Source organism: Platichthys flesus, chromosome 21 (assembly GCF_949316205.1).
Source record: "Platichthys flesus chromosome 21, fPlaFle2.1, whole genome shotgun sequence".
Taxonomy (NCBI): Eukaryota; Metazoa; Chordata; class Actinopteri; order Pleuronectiformes; family Pleuronectidae; genus Platichthys; species Platichthys flesus.
This window is the reverse complement of record NC_084965.1, coordinates 9,261,072-9,285,622: the sequence shown is the minus strand read 5'-3', so window position 1 is coordinate 9,285,622 and position 24,551 is coordinate 9,261,072. Positions and strand designations below refer to the sequence as shown.

The window sequence follows — 24,551 nt, the reverse complement described above, 5'->3', positions numbered from 1 at the left end:
GTTCCATAAAAAAAGTCACTCTGAACCTGGGACATCTGCTTGAAACTCTACGTGATGTTGAATAGGAGAGGCGGTGGTCTAGTGGCAGAAAGTACAGTATATTGTTTGTCACAAATTCACAGTCTTCAAAACAGACAGCAGCTCTTAGCAGACCTTTTATCAAGACAGGTGACTAAACACCCATGTGCCACACATATTCTAATGTCAAGATTAAACATTAGAAATCAAAAGGTTATTATTAAATCATTTGTGTGAAGGCCTTATGTCCGGCTCAGACTGCTCCTACCCTATACCGTCCTTTCATTTGTTTTGAGTTTCTGTTTCCATAATCCTCTTCACTCACAGGCCCCCAGAGAAACTAAGATTTTATATTCTCAACAGGTCCCATTAACCACAGGTGGGTTTCCTATACTATATAGCCATGTACAATGCAAGGGCTTAATAAAGACAAATAAATCACTCAGCTTAAAAAGTAGTAACCGAGAAAACACTGTATCTTGAGCAGTGCACATCGGCAGCTTGACCCCAGAGGACGCCCCACCTCCCATCCAAGAAGCCTCCCTAGCCCCAACCAACCAGCAGGGGGTCCCAGGCATATATGCATATACTCTGTGGGTCTTCACCTGTGTAAATATACCCACCAGGCAGCTAGAACCAAAGAAGTGTGTGTTGGAACGTTTGCCAATAACAAATGGGTAAAATGCAGAGGTTTCAGACTCTGTCTTTAGTTTTGTGTGTTTATCTTCGATCTGATCGTCTGTGATGGAATCCTTTGAATTCTGATACATGCAGATGTAGTTTATAACGAAGATACTCTTATCTGTTTCTGAAGCAGCATATCTCAGCATCCCTGGTACTCCGAATATACGATAATGTGGCAACAAACCAATCTGTTCAACGCCTGTAGCTGAGAGAATACACATAAAATGGAGGAGCAGAGGTATCAGGCCGACACATTTACTCTAATGTCCGATGTTATCTCAGAGAAACAGGCAGCTGTATTTCTGATAATAGTAAACACATGAGTGATTTTACCCTTTTTATTGATAATGACAACACAGCACAAGGAAAGAAACAAAGGCACCACTGCCCTCCTGTGGCTCATAAAAGTAATTACCATACACTAACATATTCAGGCAATATGTTGGGGATGACACCCATGTGCTTAATTATGACAAAAAATAATGAATGTAAACTTTAAGACTTTTTTGGACAATAACCATCTTGAATGAGAGCCAACAGCTACTTGTTTTGTAACTGGTCATTTTTGAAATAATATTTGTAAGATAAAGAATAAATTAATGCATACTTTTTACAGAATTGTAAAAATTATGAAATATGCACACAACGGATGAAAAAAATCTTCAATGGAAAAGTCAGCAATCAAATTCCACATGAAAAGTTCACTATGTTTTTATTGGCAGTTTCTGTATATTGCTTTTCCTGAAAGCAAATGTTGTCACATGAGCAAAACAAAGGCAATAACAACTCATATATGCTCAGTTGTATCCAGTAATAATGACTTTCATGTTCTTGGCAGTAGATTGAAATTCACACATTCATGGTTTATTGATTCAGTACAAAAAAAAAACATTATTTTCTTGGCCGAGGGTTAATTTGGTATTTATTGTGATGGACAAGTGAAAAAACTGCATGTGACAAATATTTTTCTCATCTCCAAACACATTCATGGATCGTCACCAAACCTTCCACCTACATCTCTCCTGTACATTTAGAGCAGACGACAGCGCCACGCTCCGGTACCGTAATGTCTGCCTTGTTTTATTCTCTTGGATTAATAAATTAAAGATGATGGTACGCCTATATTGCAAGGTGATCCTAGTATTCATGTGTATTTGCACTGCCCAGGTTCTTATAAACTGTGCTGACTAGTATTTCTAGTTTTCCTTTTGCGATTTACTTCTGTGCTGGATATTGGACTAAAGTTTTTAAATGTTCTCCCCCACACCATCCTCCTCGTCAGTTGTGGCTTTACATTGGGTGACAGAGTACAAGAATAAAGCTTAAGTAAACATTATGTACATGTACTAAGAAAAAAATAACAAAATTACTCTTGCACGTGTATAGGCTTGTTGTACAATGCATACCCATGCGATACCACATGCAGTAGTAGAGAATGTTGACCATGCATGACCCTGCTCAGTGACGCCCACTTGTGGCCGTCTGCTGCCGTCCTGAAACCCCTTCCAATATTTTCTATTGAATCCCACTGACGTATTAAGACGCCACATCCTGGCTGCTCTTCAACAAGTGAGATAAGCAATATTCTCTTGTGGAGGACATATGCCTAACATACCAACATACATAAATCTGTCCTGATCCAAACACACTGGTTTAATGGCGCCAACTGAAAAGTTTTACCATGGCAAACAGAACAGAACTACAGTTGGACAGAACTAATCGCAACCACTGAACCTGTGATTGCGAGTTGGCACTGCTGCATGGGAAAAGAAAAGCAGCATCATCCTTTTTAACCAATGAATTGTAATGAATCAAGCACTGGCACATAAACATTTTTTTGTATTTGTTTTCAATTTTAAAATCCTTAACAAAAGCAAAAATAACCAGCCTCTTGGTTTTGTACATTTGAAACTGCTCCATTGCAACAGGCTCAACAATCACATTGTACTTGGGGGGGACGGACACACACAAGTTAATCACAGTGTCGTGAGTCGAGTGTGCAACAATAATTTTGCAACAAAAAAGGCAACAAAACAAAAGTTCGGAACATAAAGCAAGGCATCCCTGTTTCGCTTTCACATACGCCAGCTTTTGACGTGCAGCTCATAAAAAGATACATTTACAATTCACTATTCAAGTAGGTATCGCGGATCACCGATGAACTGCAACTTAAAATTTTTAAACAGATGATACACATACCCTAAATACCTTTGAGTTGTTCCATGTGTTCGGTGTTGTACCGGGGTCAGTAGAATGGTACTTAACAAAACAAGTAGAGCTTAGACCCACTGACAAAACTTAAAACACTTGTGTCCAGCTTGTAAATCATATACAACACGAGGCAGAGGTTGCTTCTATTACAATGCTCTTTCTGACTATAAAATATTAACTTCTAAACCGTATGAAACACTGATTTTTTTGTCTGGGAAACAAACTAGTCCTCATTTGTAAAACATGTAGCGGCATGCAGCTTGTTGGCAATGATGCCCAGGGATCAAATTAACAGTTTGTGCCTGTAAAGAAACAATAACAGGAAGTGTGAATATTATATAAACCTCCAAACAAGGCTGTGTCCCAATTCACGGGTCGCCCTCCTTCAGAGGACGCAGTCTACTGGTAACTGGACGCAATGAATTCTGGGATAGATCCATACATTGAGGCCTCCATTTCCTTGGGAATGAAAAGACTCATTTGTATATGACACAGATTCCACGTCAGTTTCACCCCTTCACATACATCATAACGTGAAATAAATAAAGAACGCAGCGTGAACGTTGAGTGAATGTTGTGTGAACGCGACATGTCACTTCGTAAACACATTGAATCAGGTGTATTTACAGATCGGATGTTAACTCTCTATTTTATTACGGTTAAGGTCCTTGCATTGCAAAATGAAGAGTAAAAAAACAACACAGTATTGACATTCAGTTTCCCTTTTAGCACTTCTGCACTGATGTACCCTGAACACACATCAGGGTACTCTTGCAAGACTAAAGACACGGACAACATACATGGCACTGACGCCCTTCAACCCCTACATAATATAAATGAACCATTCAAATGCCACGAGACATTTCTTAAAGGTGGATTTTTAAAATGAAACTCTTAAGTGAATGAAAATGAATGAGTGACCGAGGTTCTGTATTCACACGTCTTCTTCTCAGTTATTACCCTTTGTGCATCTCAACCAAGTACCTGCATCTAAAAGAAGGAGGGAAATAAAAGTGATAATAGACTGTTCTCCCCCGGGAGGCATCTCCCAATGATTTCATGGCAACAATATATTTATTACACGGTTCCCTCATGTGTTGGCTTCTTTGTTGACACAAACTCAAAGTTTGACTTCATTCGTTGACTAACAAATATGCAAAGAACAGTAAACTTTTTGACAATTTCTGGTTCGGGCTAACAGTCCACTATCCTCGCACAACCCCTTTTGTGTAGTCGTAAAATTGTTCGAGAAAAATAAGTGTCGATGCCGGAGAGTATTGCTAAGACGTCAACTCATGGCTTACGGACGGCCAGTTAATTGGTCCATCGATACGTCTCAGTGACTGTACCCACTTTCCAAAAGGAATCTCAGTTTCCCTCATTACATTCAGCATTTTAATGTCACAGATCCCAGGTGTGCTCCTCCTGAAGCAGCGCGACATGTGAGGGTCCCACCTGCTGCTAACCAGTGCAATGAGAGTGACGTCTCTTTTGTCCATATTGTGGCCACGGACTTCCTGGTTCCCTTAATCTGTCTTCCCGTTCTCCTGAGGCAAGCTGGCTTTGCGCTGATGGGCCGAGCGCAACACCTTGTAGCAGCCACGGGCGATCTTATGCATCCACATAATGTTCATGACATCAAGGCAGATGCTGGAGCAGATCCACGCTACGCGGCCCCCCCACGGCACAAGGTAGAAGGCCTCCGTGCCATAGACTGCATACATGCGACTGTAGTAGACGGGCATGACGGCGATGCGAACCACGAAAAACACCACTGCCATGGCAACGCCATTTGCCATGTTGGGCCACGAGGACTTGGCGTAACCTAGTACCTCGAAGAACCAGCTGAAAAACAAGACAAATTAAAAAATACAGTATCTAGCAGTATTAAAATGTCAATATCTAAAAGTTTCATTCATGAGTAACTTGAACCTTTACAGTGCATGAGAGTTTAAGTATGTCAGGTATGACCTCAGCTTAATGAGGATAAAGGGTTGAAAACTCTATGTGCATATAATTACAATTCCTTACAATCAAAACAACTTCTGACACACCTCAAGAAATGTTATAAAATTTAGCCTGAATTCTGAATTAAATAACACAAAGGAGATACATACCGCTGGTTCACACATGGTGTAGAAAACTCAGCGAGCAGACGGAAGTTAGCAAAATAAGGCAACATTCCAACGCCCTGGAAGAACAAGGCAAGAACAGGAAAAACCACAAAATATGAAATGACCAGCAGGCATGAAGCTGCTGAGCGATCTGCTCCTCAGTGATCACCCACCATGGTCAGTATCTAGCAGATCCACAGCACTTACATAAATGACAGCAAAGATCTCGATCAACTATCAAAACAAAGGCATGTTTAAGATACAAAGACATTTTTGGACCTATGATATTTAGTATTTTAATTTAGATTTAAGAAATAATTGCAAGGAAGGGGGGAACTTTAAAATTAGATGAAGTGCCCACCAAACTAAGACCTATTTGACACATCTAACAAAAGCCCCTCCTCTGTCAGGGCACATCATTATTCCTTCAGAATTTGCAGGCCAAAATTAGACCGTCATCTCCAATTTCACTTCCTGATTCATTCTCTCGATTATTGAGAGAAGGAACGACCCTACAGGAGGGGCACAAAGATCTGGCCATGGACAAAGTCATTCATCTGGCCAGTAACTTTCATTGCCCCAGTCCAAAACTCTCATATAAAATTTGTAAGAAACTCGTCATCATAATCCTCCATCTTTCAAGAAACCGAGAGTACAAGGTTCAAATGAAGAAATGCTCACATAAAACTATACATTTGTCTGTACTGAGGTAATAATCACTCACGTGTCTTTGCTACTATTGTTTATGTTAGCTTTCTTCAATTATACATCCACATATCTATCTATATATCTATATAGATAGATAACTTTCGAGAGACATTTCATTCAAATATCTCGACAATAGAAAACGGAATTAAGCAAATATCAAAAGCACAGGTTTTGATAAACATTCTGTACAATCACACATTCATTTTCTCAGCCAGCGACTGTTTAGAGGAGAGATTAAAAGCCATGCAGAGAAAAAAAGTAAAATGTTTTCACTGTCACAGTTTAAGAGTTCCCGGCCGGAATTCCAGTTTGTCTTGTATGTAATCTGAGCTCAATGCTGAGGTTTGACAGCTTGAGGCAATTCCTGATGAAACTAGTAATATCAACAGTCATAGGTGAGTTACGAAATGCAACAGCTGTGTTTGCTAAGAGGCCCTATTATAAGAGAAGCGCTTTCTTTATTGAGACTTTTTCTCAGCACCCCTAACTCTGACTTACTTCCAGCATTCCTGGATATGCTTGCATGGATTTATTTTACTTTTAATTGCACAATTTTTCAACTGCTGCTTAATAGAAAAGAGGAAATGAAAGTTAATCATAAAACCAAGATGGTTTCAGGAGACCTGAGCTTAAAAAACATTGACATGGCCACAATACTAAATCATCTGTTGAGTTCAAACTAGTGTGGCTTTATTCATAGGTTTTGATTGATGCCTTAGCAAGAGCTGCTATTTGGTGTTCATTCAAGACAATAAAAAACAAATCCAAGTCTAAATTTGGTAAAAAAATCAAAAAAACAGTATTCAATTGGACAATATCCACAGAAATGGATTTAAGGTAACTTGTCTTGTGGCCTGATTTATAAAGCATGTAAAAAGAAGACTTACCGTCAGGGCTGAAATAAAATACTTACTACTACAAACAGGGTGCATCTGCATTTCAGTGTTTCTACCTTGTGATTTGAACTTTCCACCGAGCATGAGAATGCTAATACCTCTAGGAACTGGTAAATCCATACTGTGACTGGGCATCATATCTGCTCAGTGCAACACAACAGCAATAACAGCAGACAAGACAGGAATAAAGAAGTCCCCATCTAGATCCAGACCAAGCTCTGGGGTCTCATAATGATACACAACCCTTTTTGGTAGTTTTTGCATGAACGGGGATGACACAACCCGAAGTGTTTGTTGGTAGTTTTTGCATGTGGGGTTTAAAGAGGGGCATTTTTTGTGTTAAAGTCAGCGGAAGACACAGAGACAGACAAGACTGTACAGACACATTAGAAAAAGATTACTGAAATGAAAAAAAAAACGATTCCGCCACAATTGGAAGCGCCTCAGAAGCGAGACTAACAACACTGAGAAGAAAGCATGCATCTGATATTTAAACAGCATATGTATGTTCTGCTTTTTAGTTAAGCTTTAGTCAAGTCAGATTATGCTGCTATCAGATCATTCAAAGTCATTAGTCACTCTCACAACATTAGTGGCAGACTGATCAATAAGCAAAACATTCCAAGATAAATATATTAATTTTAAATATAAGTTTCAGAAATCCAAGTAAATTTTATTTCCCCTAATTAAGCTGTACAACTCAGGATTTAATGTTTGTACAGAATAGGTTTCTGGTTTTTGTGTATTTTACATGTACACTTCCACATTAACAAACTCAACACAACTACTAATGAGACAACATGTAACATATTTGAATACATAACTGAATCAAATAAAAATTGACATCAAAGGTTATGAAGATTTTGCTGCAAATGTAATAGCGCCAGATGTAATTTGACTCGCAATGTGCTTTTCTTTTTTAAATAACAGTCGTAAAATGTGGCGCCTACATTCTGTTATCCCAAATGAGCATCAGATCTAGTCTGAGGAAACAGTCACGAGTGTCCAGTAACAGTATGGCCTACTTCACCTCATCGACCTAATGGTTTCTAGATACAGGTGCTTGCTCTGTTTCTCCAACTGAAAGGCCGGATTTACAGTCAGTAATCAATCAGAACTTTGTGATGACAATGTGACACTGTTTCCATTTAGATGTAGAAATGTGTAAAAGTAATATTGATGCATGTCAAATTTAAGACGAAAACTGTTAATCCAGCCGACGACTTGAATATTGTGTAGGGTAAAAATGTACATCTGGGTTTCTGCATTGACAGAGGTCGTCCTCAGTGCTGTGCTGAACTTAGCACTGGCAACATAGAGAACAGTGCAGAACTAAGCAATGTAAAGCATGTAGTTCTTTATTTTTAGTCCAAGGACAGTTTAAGTAAGGGGACTCAGAGCAGAGCAACGCACGCTATAGGTCCTTTTGAGTTTTCCTATACAGAGCATTTCTTGTTGGGGAATTGATGGAATTCCCTGCAAGTTTTCTTCACTCTAAGTAAAAGTGGGTGTCAAGGAAAAGACTGACTTTTAAGAGCAACAACAACAGAAATTCCATTGGTTACCCCCGACAGAGTACTTCCAGCATAGTATTAAAAGAGGACTTGGCTACTTGGTGACGGCCTCAACCACCTGGGGTCATATGGATGCCATTCTCCGAGCCGTTTTCTCAGTATACCCTCATTGCAGATGGTCTAGAGGTGTGTGAAGCAAGAGAAAGAGGCGGCAGACTTAGGCTCTGGCACAAAAACAAGACAGGCTGAAGGTACTGCAGATAGGCAGGTTTGTTATTGAGAGAGTGAAATACTGTTTGTTTGGCATGCACAGCAAAGAGAGAGGAACCCTGCCTGTGTAGGAAGCTGCCGGCATGCACACAGTGGTTACGGCTTGGGGGGTTCAGCTGCGCTTAGCTACGCAGAGCTCAGCTTGAGTCATAACAACAGTGAAGGGGATCGGTTCAGAACAAACAGAGAGCACAGAAACTGGAAGAGCAAGGTGAAGGGGGGAGGGGGTCATCAGCCAGTATCATTATTGAGCATTCCATGCAAAAAATACCATAGTCATTCATTTCTATAGTATATTCTGCGACAGATCCTGGAGACCTAGAGGGTTTCAGACTGAACCAAGAGTGAACAGCGCTGCAGAGTACGCTCGCCGAGACGGGAGCCAACTGAATACCAGCAGCACAGGAATTGTGATCACATTAATAACCATACCCACAATTGATGTCACCTATACAACGCAAACTGCTCGACCTCAATGAAACTTGTCAAACTCAGGTTACATCCATCCTACTACATATTCATTTGAGTGTTTTCAAACTAAAAGGTTCTCTGTCCACACCACCATTTTGGCTCTGCATCAGTTATTCCATCCATACTAACATGCCTTAAAAATGCATATTACATGACCAGAATTGCTTGAATCATATATTGTCTCCTACGCATGTAGGCAGTTGTATCATTTTTTTCCAGAAGGTGGTCATGTTATAGGAGCCTGGTGAAGTCTATGTCGTGATCGATTCTAAAATGGAGTGGTTAACGTTTTCAAACGAATACGTACTAGTGTGGATGTAGCCTAACACGGCACCTGTGCATATCAATGCTATAACGACACACCTCATGACAATGTATAGACTGTGTTCAATAGCTTTGAGACGATCTTAAACAAAACACAACCACAGAAGTAGCAACAAACATAAAAGCTTTTTTATAACGTCAAAACTGGAGCTGGAGCCACTGCTGAAAACACCTCACTGTGGACTTTATCCATCCATATCATTTCCTTCTCTTCAATGGACAGTTTTGGGTGCATTCTTTCCACATCTACTCACTATGCTTAACTTGTGCATATTGAACTGACTAATATGAGCTGAGTGGCTGCGCGGGGACAGCCATGGACACTGAACAGTCACTAAATTCGTTAAACCACCCAACTCAGCAAGACACAGCTGTTCACCCTTGGTTGTCTCCTTCCCATCTTGCCTGCACGTTCTGCTATTGGACAATAGGGCACTCACCAGTACATAGTAGTAAGCATACAACGCTGCCAGATGATGAACTACAAAAAACTTGTCCCCTATCGCCTTCCAATAGTAAAATATTAGCAGCAGATCTGCAAAACAAAAGTACAGAGGACAGAGAGATGACATGTCATTGGTGCAATAAAAACATTTGGAGTGCATACAACTGATAATAAGAATGCTGTAAACTTGAAATGGTCTGTGGTAGAGCTGGGTGATAAAACGATATCGATAATTATCACGATATAACTTTTCTTCGATAGAGACTTTTAAGACATGCTGATATAACGTTGATAGAACTCATCCTGTCCATGTGCTGACAGACAACACGAACAGCCAATGAGAATAGGAATAGTGCCGCGCCAAACCAATCATGTGCCTGGAAAAGAGCTACGTTCATAGTTTCAGCAGGTTTCCAACGCTGAACAATCATAACACAACTGCTTCAGGATAGACATTCGACATAAAACACAAATGTTCAAAAAAGTTATTACCTGATTATTTAGATAATATCGCGATGTATATCGATATCGACTAATATTGCCATAGTCTGTGGCTTCAACTTAATGGTGTCATCAAAGGATCAAGTTTATCGTATCTTTTACAAAAAAAATGTAAACAGTATGTTTCTCTTACCAGATATGAGGTAGCCTGTTGTGATGGCAACATTTGTCTTCACCAGTGTAGGATCTCCCCTATTGAAAATACACATTTGGTTTGACCGGGTTTGTCTGATGAAAGTCACTTTGTTCTGGCCATATAATTTCAAAGTTTGGCTATTCTAAACGGTTTAAAAAAATAAAAGACCCTTTAAATAAAATAAATGGAAGAAAAATTTGCCAAATATCTGCTAATTTCACTCCAAGTCCCACCTCTCATCCATGCCTGTCAAGCTTTCTATTCTAGAGCACCACAGAAGCAGACCCAACCAATGATGCTGGAAGATGTTACACTCAAAGTTATTTGTAATATTTGAAACAATAGGGATTTAATTTCTCAATCAAAAAAATCATAACTGTGGCTGGTAGAGATGTTCTGATAAAAACGTTTCCCTTCCCGATACAAATTCAAAGCCAAACTCTCACCAGACTGGGTCTTCATTGACGGCATCATCGAAGAACAAGATGGAGAGACAGAAGATTCCCACCAACAGTGCGTGGAACGTTGAAACTGTCCTAAAATGGACAAAACAAAACATACAGGTGTGATCAGAGGCGTGTGAGATTTTATGTTAAATAATCTTGTCAAAAGGATTTTTGGAGATTTATCTTTATTCACCAGAAGTGCCTTGTTTTAAGGTTTAGCTCTGAGCTTTTAGCACAGTGAATCAACAAATTCCCGGTCAGGGCTGCAGACAGATTAGGACCAATTAGACTAATATATAAAACACTGCTTCAGGGTTAGACAGAATGGCACATAGTCCCAGTCCAGCAGGGAGACAGTCCAACAGTTGCTTTTCATTCTAATCTGATAATTTCTCACTATGGGGAGCAAGTCTCATCGTGACAATTACTCTCATTAAGCAAATCTTGATTAAATAACAGACATTACAAATACAGCCTAACCAGTCATTTGTGTACGTATAGTATTACTGCCGACCTTCATTCAAGGCAGAGTTGCTTTCCTTGCAAACCATGCTTGACAATACCAAAAGGGAGGAGGGATTTGTTTGAGCAAGTTGTTTTGGGTAAAACCAACAAAGAGTAGAAGCATCATCATCACTACCATCTGACATCAAACAACTTGCCAAAAAGAGGGATCTCCAGCTATTGCATTAGAGATTTAACCTTCAAAGAAACCTGATAGGAAAAAAGTTGTGTAAGATAAAAAAATTGAAAAAAATACACCACCGCAAAATGTTGATTAGACCAATTGCTGCATTAGCATGGGGAGAATGCGGGTTTGTTGTATCAATTTTAAGTATTTTGTTTAATTAGGTTAAATGTTAAAATGGTTTGATCTGCCAGTTTATCTCCTCCTTGTCTCGTTTGTTTGGTCAGTTTTTTGAGCCAATGTCTGTTTGGTTGACCTCTTGGGACCTGTTTTTCTACTTTGCTTATTTTTCATTCATTTGTATTTTTACATTTTAGGGTTAAATAAATCCCATCTTTTAAAAAACTAATCCTCTAACCTTTTGTCATTTTATTGCTTGGTGCCTGGCTGTCTACTTACACACACAAGAGTGTACATCAACTGAACAGATGCTGCAACACACTTACAGCGGTGGTTAGGAGGCAAAGGAGGAGCCATACAACCAATAACAAAGGATCCATTGGCCATCTTTGAAAAACAACAATGCACGATGCATTATTTATGCTACCTTGCATTAATAAGTCTGATAGGTAAATGCTTGTCACGCGGCACATGAATTATCTCTGGAAATTCATGTTTCAGTGGATGATCAGACAGTGTGAAGGGCATCACATGAAGTCAGGCATAGCATCTAAGTAGAAAACAAAGGCATAAGATTGGACTTCTTGGCAGATCCGATGGGATTCAGGATGTTTGATGGAAACCTAGCTGGACAAGTCAAATTGCATAAAACCAATAGGATTTGTAATTACTAAACTTGTTGTGATACTGTGCAATGTATGTTATCTTCTATACTTTGTACTGGAATTGTTGCCCAATCCGGACAAAATCTGTGAACAAGAGGTTGAGGATGGTAGGGGGTAAATCAGTTGCCCTGCTGTAGGAAAATGTTAAAATAATGAGTTTGAGAAAAAAACAACAACATTGCATTGGGTTTCCACCACACTACTAGAACCTTGAAGCAGTGCCCTGTAGAGCAAGCATTGCAAAACACACAATGCATCCTGCTGGTGAGTCAGATGTTTGTGTCACAGCAGCTGTGTAGGTTGACTGCCAGTGCTTATCTTTGGACCCTACTGAAACAAAACCCGTCTGGCCAACATCCGAGCTGTGCGCACGCTCCCTGCCTCACGTAGCATGTGGGTTTTACAAAACATAGGTTCATGTCAGGTCACCTTGAGTTCCATTCCACCTTCTGCTTGTCACTTAGGCCGGGGAAGCCAGGGCTGATTCGTGTGGACACCCAGGGGCTGACTTTGTGGAAGAGCCACTGGAAGGTGAAGAAACTGGTCACTGAGATGGTGAGGATAAGCTGGCTGAATGGGTCCATGGCCATCCAACCCCACTGTGGGAGGAGGGACACAGAGGTTAAAGGTTTAGAGAAAAGACTTCAGCCAAGATTTCCACCTTCACACAGATTGATCACAGCATTCACATTAATTAATCAGTCAACAAATATGTCATAGTAACTGACTGTAAGGAAGACTTACCCTTGAACTGGGGCTAATAAAAGTAATTTTTTTTAATGTGAAATTACAGGACTCCCAAATAACCTCTATATCATAAAAGTATTTAAAATGGATTGTAATGAATGTCATTAAATGATATTTACCCCCATGTGATGCTGGATAGCAAGGCAAACAGGTATTTCAGGTTTATATTGGCTCATTTGACTCTTAGCCCTTGGTAAGAGGCCAAGTCTGTTAACCTAAAAGACATATTTACAGTGGGTTTCCCAAGTTACAGAACTGAGTATCTTCCATGACAGGCAAACAAAACAAAAACACACAGACACACAGACACACACACACACACACACACACACACACACACACACACACACACACACACACACACACACACACACACACACACACACACACACACACACACACACACACACACACACACACACACACACACGCACACACAAACGAACACCTCACTCCCTGGAGCTTTAGCCTCTGTGAATTTCTACCGGCCTTTGTTCCTGTGTTATACCAATGAAATGCTTGAGGGCCTAACTGAAATCGCTGTAACCAAGATAAAGCCACCAGGGAACTGAGGCCATTCCCACAGAGCCCTCTCCTTTTGCCTTCACATAATGCATTAGTGGTCAGTATTTAATACACAGTTCCTGACTCAGAAAGATGCACATATAGGTAATTCTTTGTTTACCCTTGACTCCACCTTTTTGAGCAAAGCCACATATCATTGAATATATTGTTGTATGTTTAAGCAGATTGCGAAAACCAAAAATTCCTGACAAAGTGTCACATTTATTTTGGGTATTGTTGGTAACTGACTACAGTTCGATCCCGGTCTTCCCCTCTGCCCATAGAGGCCCTGTATGGATGTGTGACTGAATGGTTGAATGGTAATAAACTGTGCTGTAAAGCACTTTCAGTGGTCACTAAGGCTGTAAAGACACAGACCATTTTCTACTTGATTAAATATTAATATTAATGCGACTGACAGGGACGAGGAATAACCAGAGCAAATTCCTCCTAGGTGTAAACCTACTTGGCAATAAATACATTCTGATTCTGATTCTGATTCTGAGGGGCAAATCAGATTTCACGTGAGGCCTTTCCCCCCCTGGTAACGCCCCTGGAGGCATGATCTTACATACTGAACCTTTAAGGGGGGGTTGTTTGGCCTCAGTGAAGGTTAGCACGATACTAAGGGTTATTCTAGTTTGTTATGATCACAGCCATTAGACTGGGCCGCTCGGAGGGGTGTTGTCTATTTCGACTGCACAGGAAAGACACAGGTTACTTCCTGGAAGGTTGTTTTCCTCTCCTCCATGTTCCTATGACGACTGCCACCGTCTCTGAAATGCGCTTGCGTACAACGGGGTGGGCCGTGGAAACGAAAGCATTTCGGTAGCGTCACGAAAACAAGACGCAGGTTAGAATCCCACTGACACCGAATAACACGTTGTCCTCAAAGAGTTTCAAGCCATGCAGCAAAGCGTGCGCACGTATACACACACACAAACAAACAAACACACATTCACACCCACCGACCCACAAAGCCAACCCACGCAGCATTGCTTGGACGGCAGCTGGAAGAACCAAACACTGGCCTGGTGGTGTTTGTGTGGAGGAGCAGCCCCCCCACATGAGAACAGCGCAGGTTGGGGAATCGAACGTACCTTTTGACTTTCATCCAGATGATTAGCGCGTCACTCTCTGCGCTGTGCGGTTCCCAGGGTCACGCGCGGAACGGAGTCGTGTGTGCTGGGTAGAAGACCCCACATCCATGTCGAAAACACAGCCTGCCTTTCCTGTCCCGCACGCACAAACGCACGCACGCTAGCAAGTTGCGGGGTGTACGGTGGTCCTCCCGTCGCTGCTCCGTGCCCGTTCCGCGAGGCTCACCGAGAATCCCACAGTGTGACAACACGGAGCGCGCATGGTGGCTGCAGAGGCGATGATCGGGAAGCTCGACGCTCGATTACTGAACCGACTGCACTGCACAGGAGGAGGGGGTGGGAGGTGTTGGTGTGTGTGCGGTAGCACGCACGCACACACGCACGCACACCCCCCTCCCTCTCTCTCTCTCTCTCTCTCTCTCTCTCTCTCTCTCTCTCTCTCTCTCTCTCTCTCTCCAACCCGCAGAGATCATGTTTCAAGTGAATTCTTAAAGAAACAGACCTTCGTGCGTCGAGTTCAGTGGGAGCACCCGTTGGCATGGTGCCTGAACCCTTATCCCAATTTAACCCTAACCCTCAACCAACCCTTTGACAAATATGATAGTTGGACTGTTACCATCCCAACTAATTACCTAACCTGAGTCTTTATTTTACTGGAAATGACTGGTCGTGCTGGAATTATTAATTAATAGATTCCGGGTTTAAAGGTTCAGTGGGTGAGACCTAGGTGAAAGGGATCTATTGGCAGAAACTGAATATAAAATAATCCTAGTCATCATTTTACTGGTGTCTTTCATCTAAATCACATGAAATGTGTTTTTCTTTACCCTTGAACGGGCCCTTTATATTAAACAACTTCAGCAGGTCCTCTGCGGAGGCTGCCATGTTCATGTTCATGTAACTAAATGTTACTCAATCCTATACACTGAACCTTTAAGGAATTAATTGGATTTTTTTTAACGGTCCCCATCTGCCTGTAGCTCTCATTAAAAGGATAGTAGCAGTAACTAGTGGGAGGACAATAGTGGACATTTAGGTTATAAACATGGTGTAAATTGCGCCGTTTCAAGTTGAATTTGAATTTGTCGCGGCTTCCGATCACTCGGGTGACACCACAGGACCTGTATGGAGGCGTTCTGTTGTTTTATTTACGTTTGGGGAAGTGGTCACTATTTACCTCAATTTTATTGGATTTAACTACAACGCTGTTCACCCCTGGAACTCCCAAAGTGTTTTGTGGTCTCAAACACTTCACCCACCCCTCCATCGGCATAGTGGTGAGTAGATAATAGGTTAATTTTCATTTACCAGTGAACTATCCCTTTAAGAGTGCTGCGTATTAACTCTAAGTGCTCTTTGTGGCACTTGACAGGCCAAAATGTCCTCTCTCTATAGGTTCTTCGCTCAGAATGGTTCTCACTAGTACACACACACACACAGACACACACACACACACTCACACACGCACACAGTGGTCTTTCCAAGAACACTCACTCAGTCTATTTATAGCCAAGGCTTGTTGAACTGAACTGAACCAGGGTAAACCCGCCAGTAAAGCAAACTGGTCTATATATCAATGAATCCATTCAGGCTTTTGAATTGATCCCTTAACTGATGATGGTGTTTTCGTCTATCTGTCTCTGGATAATATTGTCCTGCAACGTTTGTGGCCTGATGAATGGCCTAATGAGTGGCCCTATAGGGAAATATACTGTGCAATATATACATATATTAGTAAGTATGACTTATCTGATCTGATCTTATCTTTGTTTGTTAACAGCAGATGATTGCTTATCAAGCCACAGATGAAACAGTCCCGGTCTTTCCCACATATGCTGATTGCAGTGCAGAGTCCACCCATAAACATTACTAGAGGGAAGATGACATATTAAATGATCATTCAGTGCAGTATATCAAATGACTGTGTTGCTCTGTGATTGGAGCATCGAGATGTGGTCCGGCCGACGTCATGAGTGACCTGATTTGCAGTCGGGCACACTACTGGTTTAAAAGTGTCCCTATATATATTTGCATGACTCCTACTGGCCTTTGCGACTGACCTCTGCCACACACGTTCCACAGAGCCCTCACAACTGGCACAGTGCATGATTTAAGGCTTCCCCTAACTGCTGGAAAACATTAACTTTGGTATTTCAACAACAACACGTACCAAATTTTTCAAGATCACACTGTGCTCAACATCTGCTGGTGTTAAAGGTATATGCTGCAGACCACATGGTGCTTCTTGACTGTACATGGTTGATACTCTAGTATCGGGCTAGATGTCATTTATTTTGCAACAGGCAGGTTATTCAGGTCTTACAGGTGCAATGAGCCATTGAGCCTTGTCGTGATTGTGGGTTACGGACTAGAACTCCCTGACTACTGGCTTGCAGCTTGTGCATTGCAACTTCCTCCACCTAATTTGACTTCTTGTGTTTTGCCCAATGACATGTAAGTGCATGGACAGCTGATATGAGCCAAGTCCACATTCCAGTTCATCAATTTAACGTGGGTTATTACTTAAAAAGGTTGAAATGCTCTAATGTTCAAAAAAACACATTACAGCTCTGATACTGTCAATTGCTGTAGCTCCTCTTTTCAGCCTCTGTGTGAAACACTTGGTTGGAGCTCCTTTCTCTTTAAGCCCCTCCCACTTGCCGATAAAGCCAAGTCTCTGATTGGCCAGCTGGCCCACTCTGTGGTGATTTCTCAAAAACTTCCAGCGAGCGAGAAGAGACAGAGACTTCGGGAAATTCTTTACTTTGCAGAGCTTTACACACTGTCTCCTTTAAGCTTCTATTGCAGGTCAGGAATACAAATGGTAGCCACGGCTTGTAAAGTGAAAGTTATTAGTATGCTCTAAACACACTTATTGCTAAATGGACAATAAGAAAGTAAAATTGTATTTTATTGTTCATATGGAAATAGAAAAGATACATGAATTGGCATAAATACAGTATAGTAGGAGCAACATACAAATAATTATTTAAAAAAAAGGTGAAAATGTTTTTCCTTTAATAATTTAGCATTTCTTAATGCTGCTTTTGTACTGTCACAGGGGGTTGAGTGTAAATGAGCGGACAAATGAATTGAACATCTTCAGAGTAAAGCAGCAACATGAATAATTTGTGTATGTACTGTCTATATTGCACTTCATGGACATGTGGTCAATAAAACAAAACAATAAGCAATGTCATGAGGCAATATGACGAACACACCATTCAGTTGACGTTTTCTGTCGTAGTGTGGAGGATGAAAAAAGAAGCTTCAGTAATCAATGCGGAATCGTCAGTTGAAACAAACACATCAGTCACATTGACGACAATCAAAGCAACACATTGAAAGCTAAAGGACCAAAGCAGCACAATTATCGGCCCGTTTTTACGACTCAATGTCTATTAATTGAGCTTGTGTACCATAGATCTCGTCTGCCAGGCAAATAATAAAACAATATTTAGCAATAGTCAATTCTATTTCATTTGCACTTTTTTCTCACCACAGATAGTTCAGCATTTAGTGTATAGATAAACGTAGATCTTAAAAATATAGACAAAATATGACAAAAACGCACAACCAGGAGTCTTAAGTGGATAATGGCTCTTTAAGTGTGATAACTATTTTAAAACAACTTAAAGAAAACAATATGTACAAATATAACGACTGAGGGTTATTGAAAGTCAATATTTCTCTTTCTGATTTAACTCTTGATGAAGACATGTCACATGACAAGATCGAACAGTGGTTTCATCTTCAGTTCTGAGCCCATGGTGACACTCTTGTAAACCCAGAATAATAATACATCCTACATGATGGATCACTATTTTAAGCGTGTAATTACACCCCAATGTAAATGTGCTGTGACTTGAATTACTAGTGACAGTGATTAAACAGTATATAAGAATACAACCTTAAAGCTTAATAGGAACCTCATAGAAAATAGATATTTACATCGAGAAAGAAGGCACGTTTTTAGGACAAATATATATGACGCATGTAATTAAATGAAGATGAAAAAGTTTAAATATAAAATATATTTGCTCAGCTACATTTGCTAACTTTATATGCATTATTTATTGTGTACACATACAATGGAATAGGTGATTTTCAATGCACTTGAAATCGCCTGACATTTGATAAATCCTTTTAAAATTTGAATTGTTCCATGACACATAACAATTACTGGAGGTTGTTTGGCACTTAGCATTTTAAGACACAACTTTGACGTATTTCACCTGTAGATGTAACTAACAAGATGTAGATAAGGACGTTATAAAGCTCAATTTAGCTGGCTGAAAAAATGGTTACAGTCAGCGCCTTAATTAAAAGAAATACTAATGTCACCTGCATGTGCAAATCATTGTAATACTCCTGAGCCCACTGCAAGGCACTGCAGTGACCATAGCACCAATTTCACACACTTCATTTCTTCTTTTGGCCTGAACCTGATTGCCTAACAATGTTGAAATTATTATCGTACATCTGCCTGTTCTATTTCACATGAATGGTCCACATAAAATTGTAAAACCCTGCCCATATTGAAAGTTAGAGAACTCAAGGCAGCCGTCTCAGCAGTAACCGTTTTCTTTCTTCAGCATAGATGCAAACAATATCCATCCAGACACTTCCAAGGACAAAAAGGGAAATAAAAAAAACGTTATCTTTGGAGCCACAAAGAGCAGTAACATGTCGGCGTATCCCGCTGCCACAACCCCTTCACTACACCATGAACTGGGTGTATCCCTCAGCACCCGTGACGATTACATCCATCCAGATCCTCATCGCCTCCGGAGAGGGAGCGACCATGTAGTAGACCCGGTCGTGAGTCTTAATACTGAAGGTCAGGGTGGGGTTTGGACTCTGGAAGGAGAAGAACACGAGGATGAGAGAAGAGAATGCGCAAGGGGAAAAGTAGGATGAATTTAAAAGTGAGAAACAATTAAAAATGAAGGAAGACGAGAGGGAAACAGAAGAATACTAGAAAATAAAGCATGAATATTAAAAGATAAGAAATCATATTTTTCACAACAGGGGTTAGTAACAATCATCGCTGTTGGATTAATATACAGTACAGGCAAGGGATGCAAACACGTACCTTGTGTGCATTCTTCAAGTGATCATAATACACTTCCTCAATAGCTTGAAAGTAGACGACTCCTTTCAGCTTGACTTCATGTTTATCTGCAGTAGATCAATATGAAATTAAATATTCAGTTGAAAATACATGAGATTCCACTCACATATTTGCATTTTTGTATACGCATTCAATTTAACTCTAAAATCTCTTTTGACAAACCTATTTAGTCTATATGGTGTGGCAATGTACTTGTTTGACAATAAAAAAAAAAAAAAAAAAAATTACTGATATAATACACATAATTCAGTGTAAAGTTTCTGACAGATAAGAAAGCAATACGTTTGATTTATATATGATCTCCCCTGCTTTGTATGACCAACACACACGTCTCCAGTTGGATGCATGTGTGTGTAAATATTCAGTCCTACCTGCATAGTAGGAGAGGGTGCGTCGGTTGCGGTCGAAGACAAACCAGCGTTTCTTCCACGTTTTGATTTTGCCTCCCATCTTGACCAAGTAACCACGACAGGTCTTTTCGGAGATGGACAGGTGGAAGCATGTGTCGGCGCTGTGGCCCGCCGACTCGATGTGAGCCCGCAGGTCAAAATCGTCCTTTCTCACTGGCAGGTAGCGTGTCAATGGCCGGGACTGGAGGGGAAGAGGGAACGAGAAAGAGAGGGAACCAGGTCAAGTCAAGACAATAATGCGTTTCTAGATTCTATTAATTAGAAATACAATTATGAGCCATTGACATGTATACAATGTTTAGCAGTTGGTGGTAAAAATAAGACGTTAATAGGTGATGTTATATTAAATTATCTTTAGGTAGAAAAGAGAGGATAAGAAACCTCTTCCTGATGAAACGTAACACTCTAATGGTTGTAATTAGGGTGGTGTCCCAAAATGTAATCACCTGACCACTAGCACTGTACTTTCCGAGTTCTCACCTGTGCCCTTTGTTTCTCTCGCAGTTTCACCTCGCGGTCGATGAGTTTTTGGCGTCTGCTGGTCTCCTCCAGTAGTCTCTTCTCCAGCTCCTCCCTTCTTTTCTTTTCCTCATCCAGCGCCTGCTTTCGCATTTCCATCTCTTGCTCCTGAAGAAATAAATCAGTCACATACCGGTTTAAGTTGTGTCTCGTGGTGTTTAGGTTAAAGATTTGAAATCAGGCTTGATGAATCTCTTTTAGTGACCTTGTTTTCTATAAGACGGTTCTTCTCCATCTGAGCCTCTCTCAGCAGACGCTCCATCTCCTCCAGCTTGGCCACATTTGACGTGCTGGCACTACGGAGCACAAACACAATCCAGAATTTTTTTTAAGTTAGAGAAAAACAAACTCCACCCATATTTCAATGTTGAACCTTACATTTCATCACATTAAAAATGCATGAAGCTATTATGTTAATGAATTTAACCTAATGCACCAGCAGTGAACATATTTACTTTGTACATCTTTGAGTCAGAGCTGTAGATATTCTGCACTTTGCCCTTTGTACTTAATCGTTCACCAAGACTGTGGTAGAGTATGTTTTTTGTTTCTGTACATGAATAAACGGTCCCTGGATGTGTGCGTATAAATGTCCATATAATACTTAGAGTATATACACACAACCTATACAATCACTAGTTAGATTTCTTCCTAAATGCCACCCTCTGCTGAGAATTCTTAGTATTATTCATGCTTGTGTGTGAGCTGACTCAATCTAAGGAGTAGAGACAATCACGTCCGCTCTAGTTTCCCCAGACCGCTGATTATCTACACATCACATGAATTATCACAGGAAAGAGATTTGTGCACATGTTTTGTCCTTTTATCCCTAACAACAACATTGTTTTTCTCTTCATCCCTCGATTGTTCTCTCATTTCCTCTGACATGCAACACACTAATTCTTATCTGCAGCGAAAAGTAAAATTATATCCCAACTTGGACATGATGATTGGTAGATATTGGACGATATCCAATCAAATTATTTATAATAATCAGGCAGACAGAGAGAGGGAGGAAAGAACTAAAGCATCTGAAGAAAAGATTTGGAAAGATATCATGACAAAATTTGGGAAAGACAAGAGTAAGTGGTGAAGTAAAGAAAAATGGTTTTCATATACAGTTTCAACAGTTTCACTTTGCAGCATCCTGTATTAATTTCAAAAAAACTCGAGCTCAGTCAATATGGATTTCTGAGACTAAATCACATCCGTTAACAAAAACGACTGGTCATTACACATCCAACTCCATTCTTTCCTCTTCCTGCAGCTCCCCCTGCCGTTCTCTTACCTCAGTCGACGAGAGGGAATCGTTCTCATAGTCATTGCAGACAAACCCAGAGCAAATATATTCCTTTAAGTATTTGGGCTACTTAAACAACTTGATATTGCTCCAGCACTTGCATCTCCACAAAATGGGACATCACTGACCAGGTAACAAAACTAAATGCACTTCTTTACCATCCTTAAAACTAATTTGTTGTTCCACCACCACGCATCCTGAAATTCAGTGTAAGATGCTGCAACACAATTCAAACTGGAGCCGAGCAGAGGAGAACATGCAATGCAGGGAGATCAATCTGCAAATGGTTTAGGGAAACAAGGCCAAACCATTGAGAGGAACAAGAGAAGGGGGGACAAAAGGCCGATGCGACCACTGCAAAAAACATGAGGGGGGAAAAGCAGGCACACATGGTTTTAGTCCAAGCTGACTGGACCCCAAAAATGTACCCCCATATTTAAACTGGTTCGCTCAGTTCATCTGAACCTGAGGGGGTTGACTGACATACATACACACAGACACACACACACACACAGACACACACCAATGTTTTCTCTCCTCTGTAACCTGACCCCCAGGAGGCCTAATCAAGAGTTCCCCTTTACTCATAACACACACAATTGTACAAATCCTGCGAGGGACCATGAAAGGCGGGAAACCTCTCCACACACTTTTTACATTAACTTACTTTTCTTTCCTGTTCTTTGTTGCTGACCGCCCCCCCCCACCCCCTTTCTCAGAATCAGTGTTTCATATTAAATAACACAAAGGGACATTTTTGGGGTTTTCTGTCTGTCTCTTGTTTTGTTTCATCCTTTTTTTGTCATTCTTTCGTGGTTTGTCAGTTTTCTCATAGCACTTATCAGCCTGAGGAAGAGAGGATTTAATGTTCGGCAGCACAGTCAGGTTTAATTCGTATTGTTCCCTTAACTTCTATTAGTGTCCACAGTAGAACACGTGTGAACTTACTTGGAGACATTGTCAGGAGAGCAAGCGGAGATGCTGGTTTCAATGGAGTCCGTACTATCCATGCTCATCGTGTCAAAGGCCTGGTGGTCACGGTACCCAAAGGCATCGAGGTAGACGTTGGTCTGGGAAGCGGCTCTAGAGCCAGGCTGACCTGGAAACAGGAAATAGGAAAAAACATTTAGTTAATTAACAGTAATCACGCGTTTTCCTACACATCCATGTTGTACCTGTTTCAGTCACATCCTCTGGCGCAACGCTTTCCCCAGGCAGCTTTGAGTTTGGCTCACAATGTCCCGCCACGGTGAAACGAAATTATATCCACACCTTAATGGTTGCAATTCTTCCTATGTCCAGAATGTCAAACTATTTTAAATTTATAAAAGACTCCTGAATTTTATTTTCGACAGTCAAAAGACGTGTGGGAAGAAAAATGAGACATCCTCAGGACGAGAGCGAGGAATGGTGGCAAAATTACAGGGCCGATACTTTAAAGAGAGACAAACTCAGCCTCTGGGTACAGGAAGCAGAAACACACACACACATACACACACAACCTGATACTATCAGCTCCATGCAGCAGACCCACCCATCTGATGAGCCACATCAAGGAACCCAAGGGACTGGGGGGCCAAATACACATCCCAGTGTCAGGCACAAAAAAAGCAAATAAACTGTTATATTAGATAGATTAAATGTGGCATATAAGGATAATCCATTTTCTTTAAAGACCAAATACACATTAAACTGAACTCACAGCCGCAAAAATCTAGTTTCAAGACCACAAGTCAGCAAACGTCCAAACCGATAGAAAGTAATAATACTGCCAAGTAAAAAGATTTCAAAAAAAATTCTATTGCAACAGGAAGTTTCCGTGTAACAACGTTTTTGTAACAATGAATAGTAGACGCATATAAACAGTTGACACAACAAGACTAATTGTTCACTCTCAAAAGCATTAGGAAGAAAGTTGTCCACTTGTTGTAACGGTCTGTATCACTTGACAGCCCTCCTCCACTCGCATTCCTCCATGATCTTCCCCGACAGATAAACAAAAATGCAAAAGATGTGCACACCCACCCACAACAGCCCTATTTGGGTTATTGTGACCATATAAGGCTTATTTCCATGTCACAGCCCGAGCGAGAGATGGAGACACAACTGACAGATTAAAACCCTCGCCTGCTCTCTCTTCATCACTATTTTAGGTTTCCAAGCATGTGTGTTAGTGGATGTGTGAGGGGTTGTGTGTGTGCGTGTGTGTGTTCACCTTTATGCAAACAACGGGAATCATTTTCCTTGCTGGACAGCGAGAACATCCTCGGAAGAATGCTGCCACAGCTTGTGCTCTGTACCAGGGGCTGATGGGACTACCAAGAACCAAGAAGAAACAAAACATGTTTACTTATTCCTTAAGTTAATCAATAACCAGTAGAACTCCATAGAAGGATCTGTGCGTGTGTACCTTGGTGGGGTAACTGCGTCCGAGTGTTGCACACGTGAACTGGCGGCTCATGTTGGGAGTGACCTTCTTCCTGGGTAATGTGTCGCTCAGATGGGAGCCATCTCTCTCGGACCTCTTTCTCTCCTCCAGCAAACGGAAATGCTGATCAAACACACG

At 40.9% G+C, this 24,551-nt stretch overlaps 2 protein-coding genes across 7 annotated transcripts in view; both read right to left on the bottom strand.

The window, feature by feature from the left end:
- Positions 1–1,397: 1,397 nt before the first annotated feature.
- On the bottom strand, positions 1,398–14,954 carry LOC133932357 (TLC domain-containing protein 4-B-like). 2 transcript variants are annotated; one of them, XM_062379023.1, is made up of 7 exons: positions 14,623–14,954; positions 12,641–12,810; positions 10,739–10,828; positions 10,290–10,348; positions 9,651–9,745; positions 5,031–5,104; positions 1,398–4,758 (listed from the first exon to the last, which is right to left on the bottom strand). In XM_062379023.1, the coding sequence occupies exons 2-7, from the start codon at positions 12,799–12,801 to the stop codon at positions 4,440–4,442; spliced, it is 798 nt and encodes a 265-aa protein (XP_062235007.1). In that variant the 5' UTR covers positions 12,802–12,810; positions 14,623–14,954; the 3' UTR covers positions 1,398–4,439. The 2 variants fall into 2 exon arrangements, with proteins under 2 accessions (XP_062235007.1, XP_062235006.1); XM_062379022.1 differs by lacking the exon at positions 14,623–14,954 and adding an exon at positions 13,078–13,180.
- A 2,561-nt stretch (positions 14,955–17,515) lies between these two features.
- phldb2b (pleckstrin homology-like domain, family B, member 2b) overlaps positions 17,516–24,551 on the bottom strand; it is a 40,611-nt gene continuing 33,575 nt past the window's right edge. For all 5 annotated transcript variants that reach the window (XM_062379295.1, XM_062379296.1, XM_062379297.1 and 2 more), the window contains 8 exons: positions 24,396–24,536; positions 24,201–24,300; positions 22,934–23,084; positions 20,891–20,981; positions 20,647–20,793; positions 20,128–20,347; positions 19,718–19,803; positions 17,516–19,482 (listed from right to left, as the gene is read on the bottom strand). In XM_062379295.1, coding sequence (XP_062235279.1) covers positions 19,342–19,482; positions 19,718–19,803; positions 20,128–20,347; positions 20,647–20,793; positions 20,891–20,981; positions 22,934–23,084; positions 24,201–24,300; positions 24,396–24,536 — 1,077 coding nt within the window. In that variant the 3' untranslated portion in view covers positions 17,516–19,341. The remainder of the gene's footprint in view (positions 19,483–19,717; positions 19,804–20,127; positions 20,348–20,646; positions 20,794–20,890; positions 20,982–22,933; positions 23,085–24,200; positions 24,301–24,395; positions 24,537–24,551) is intronic.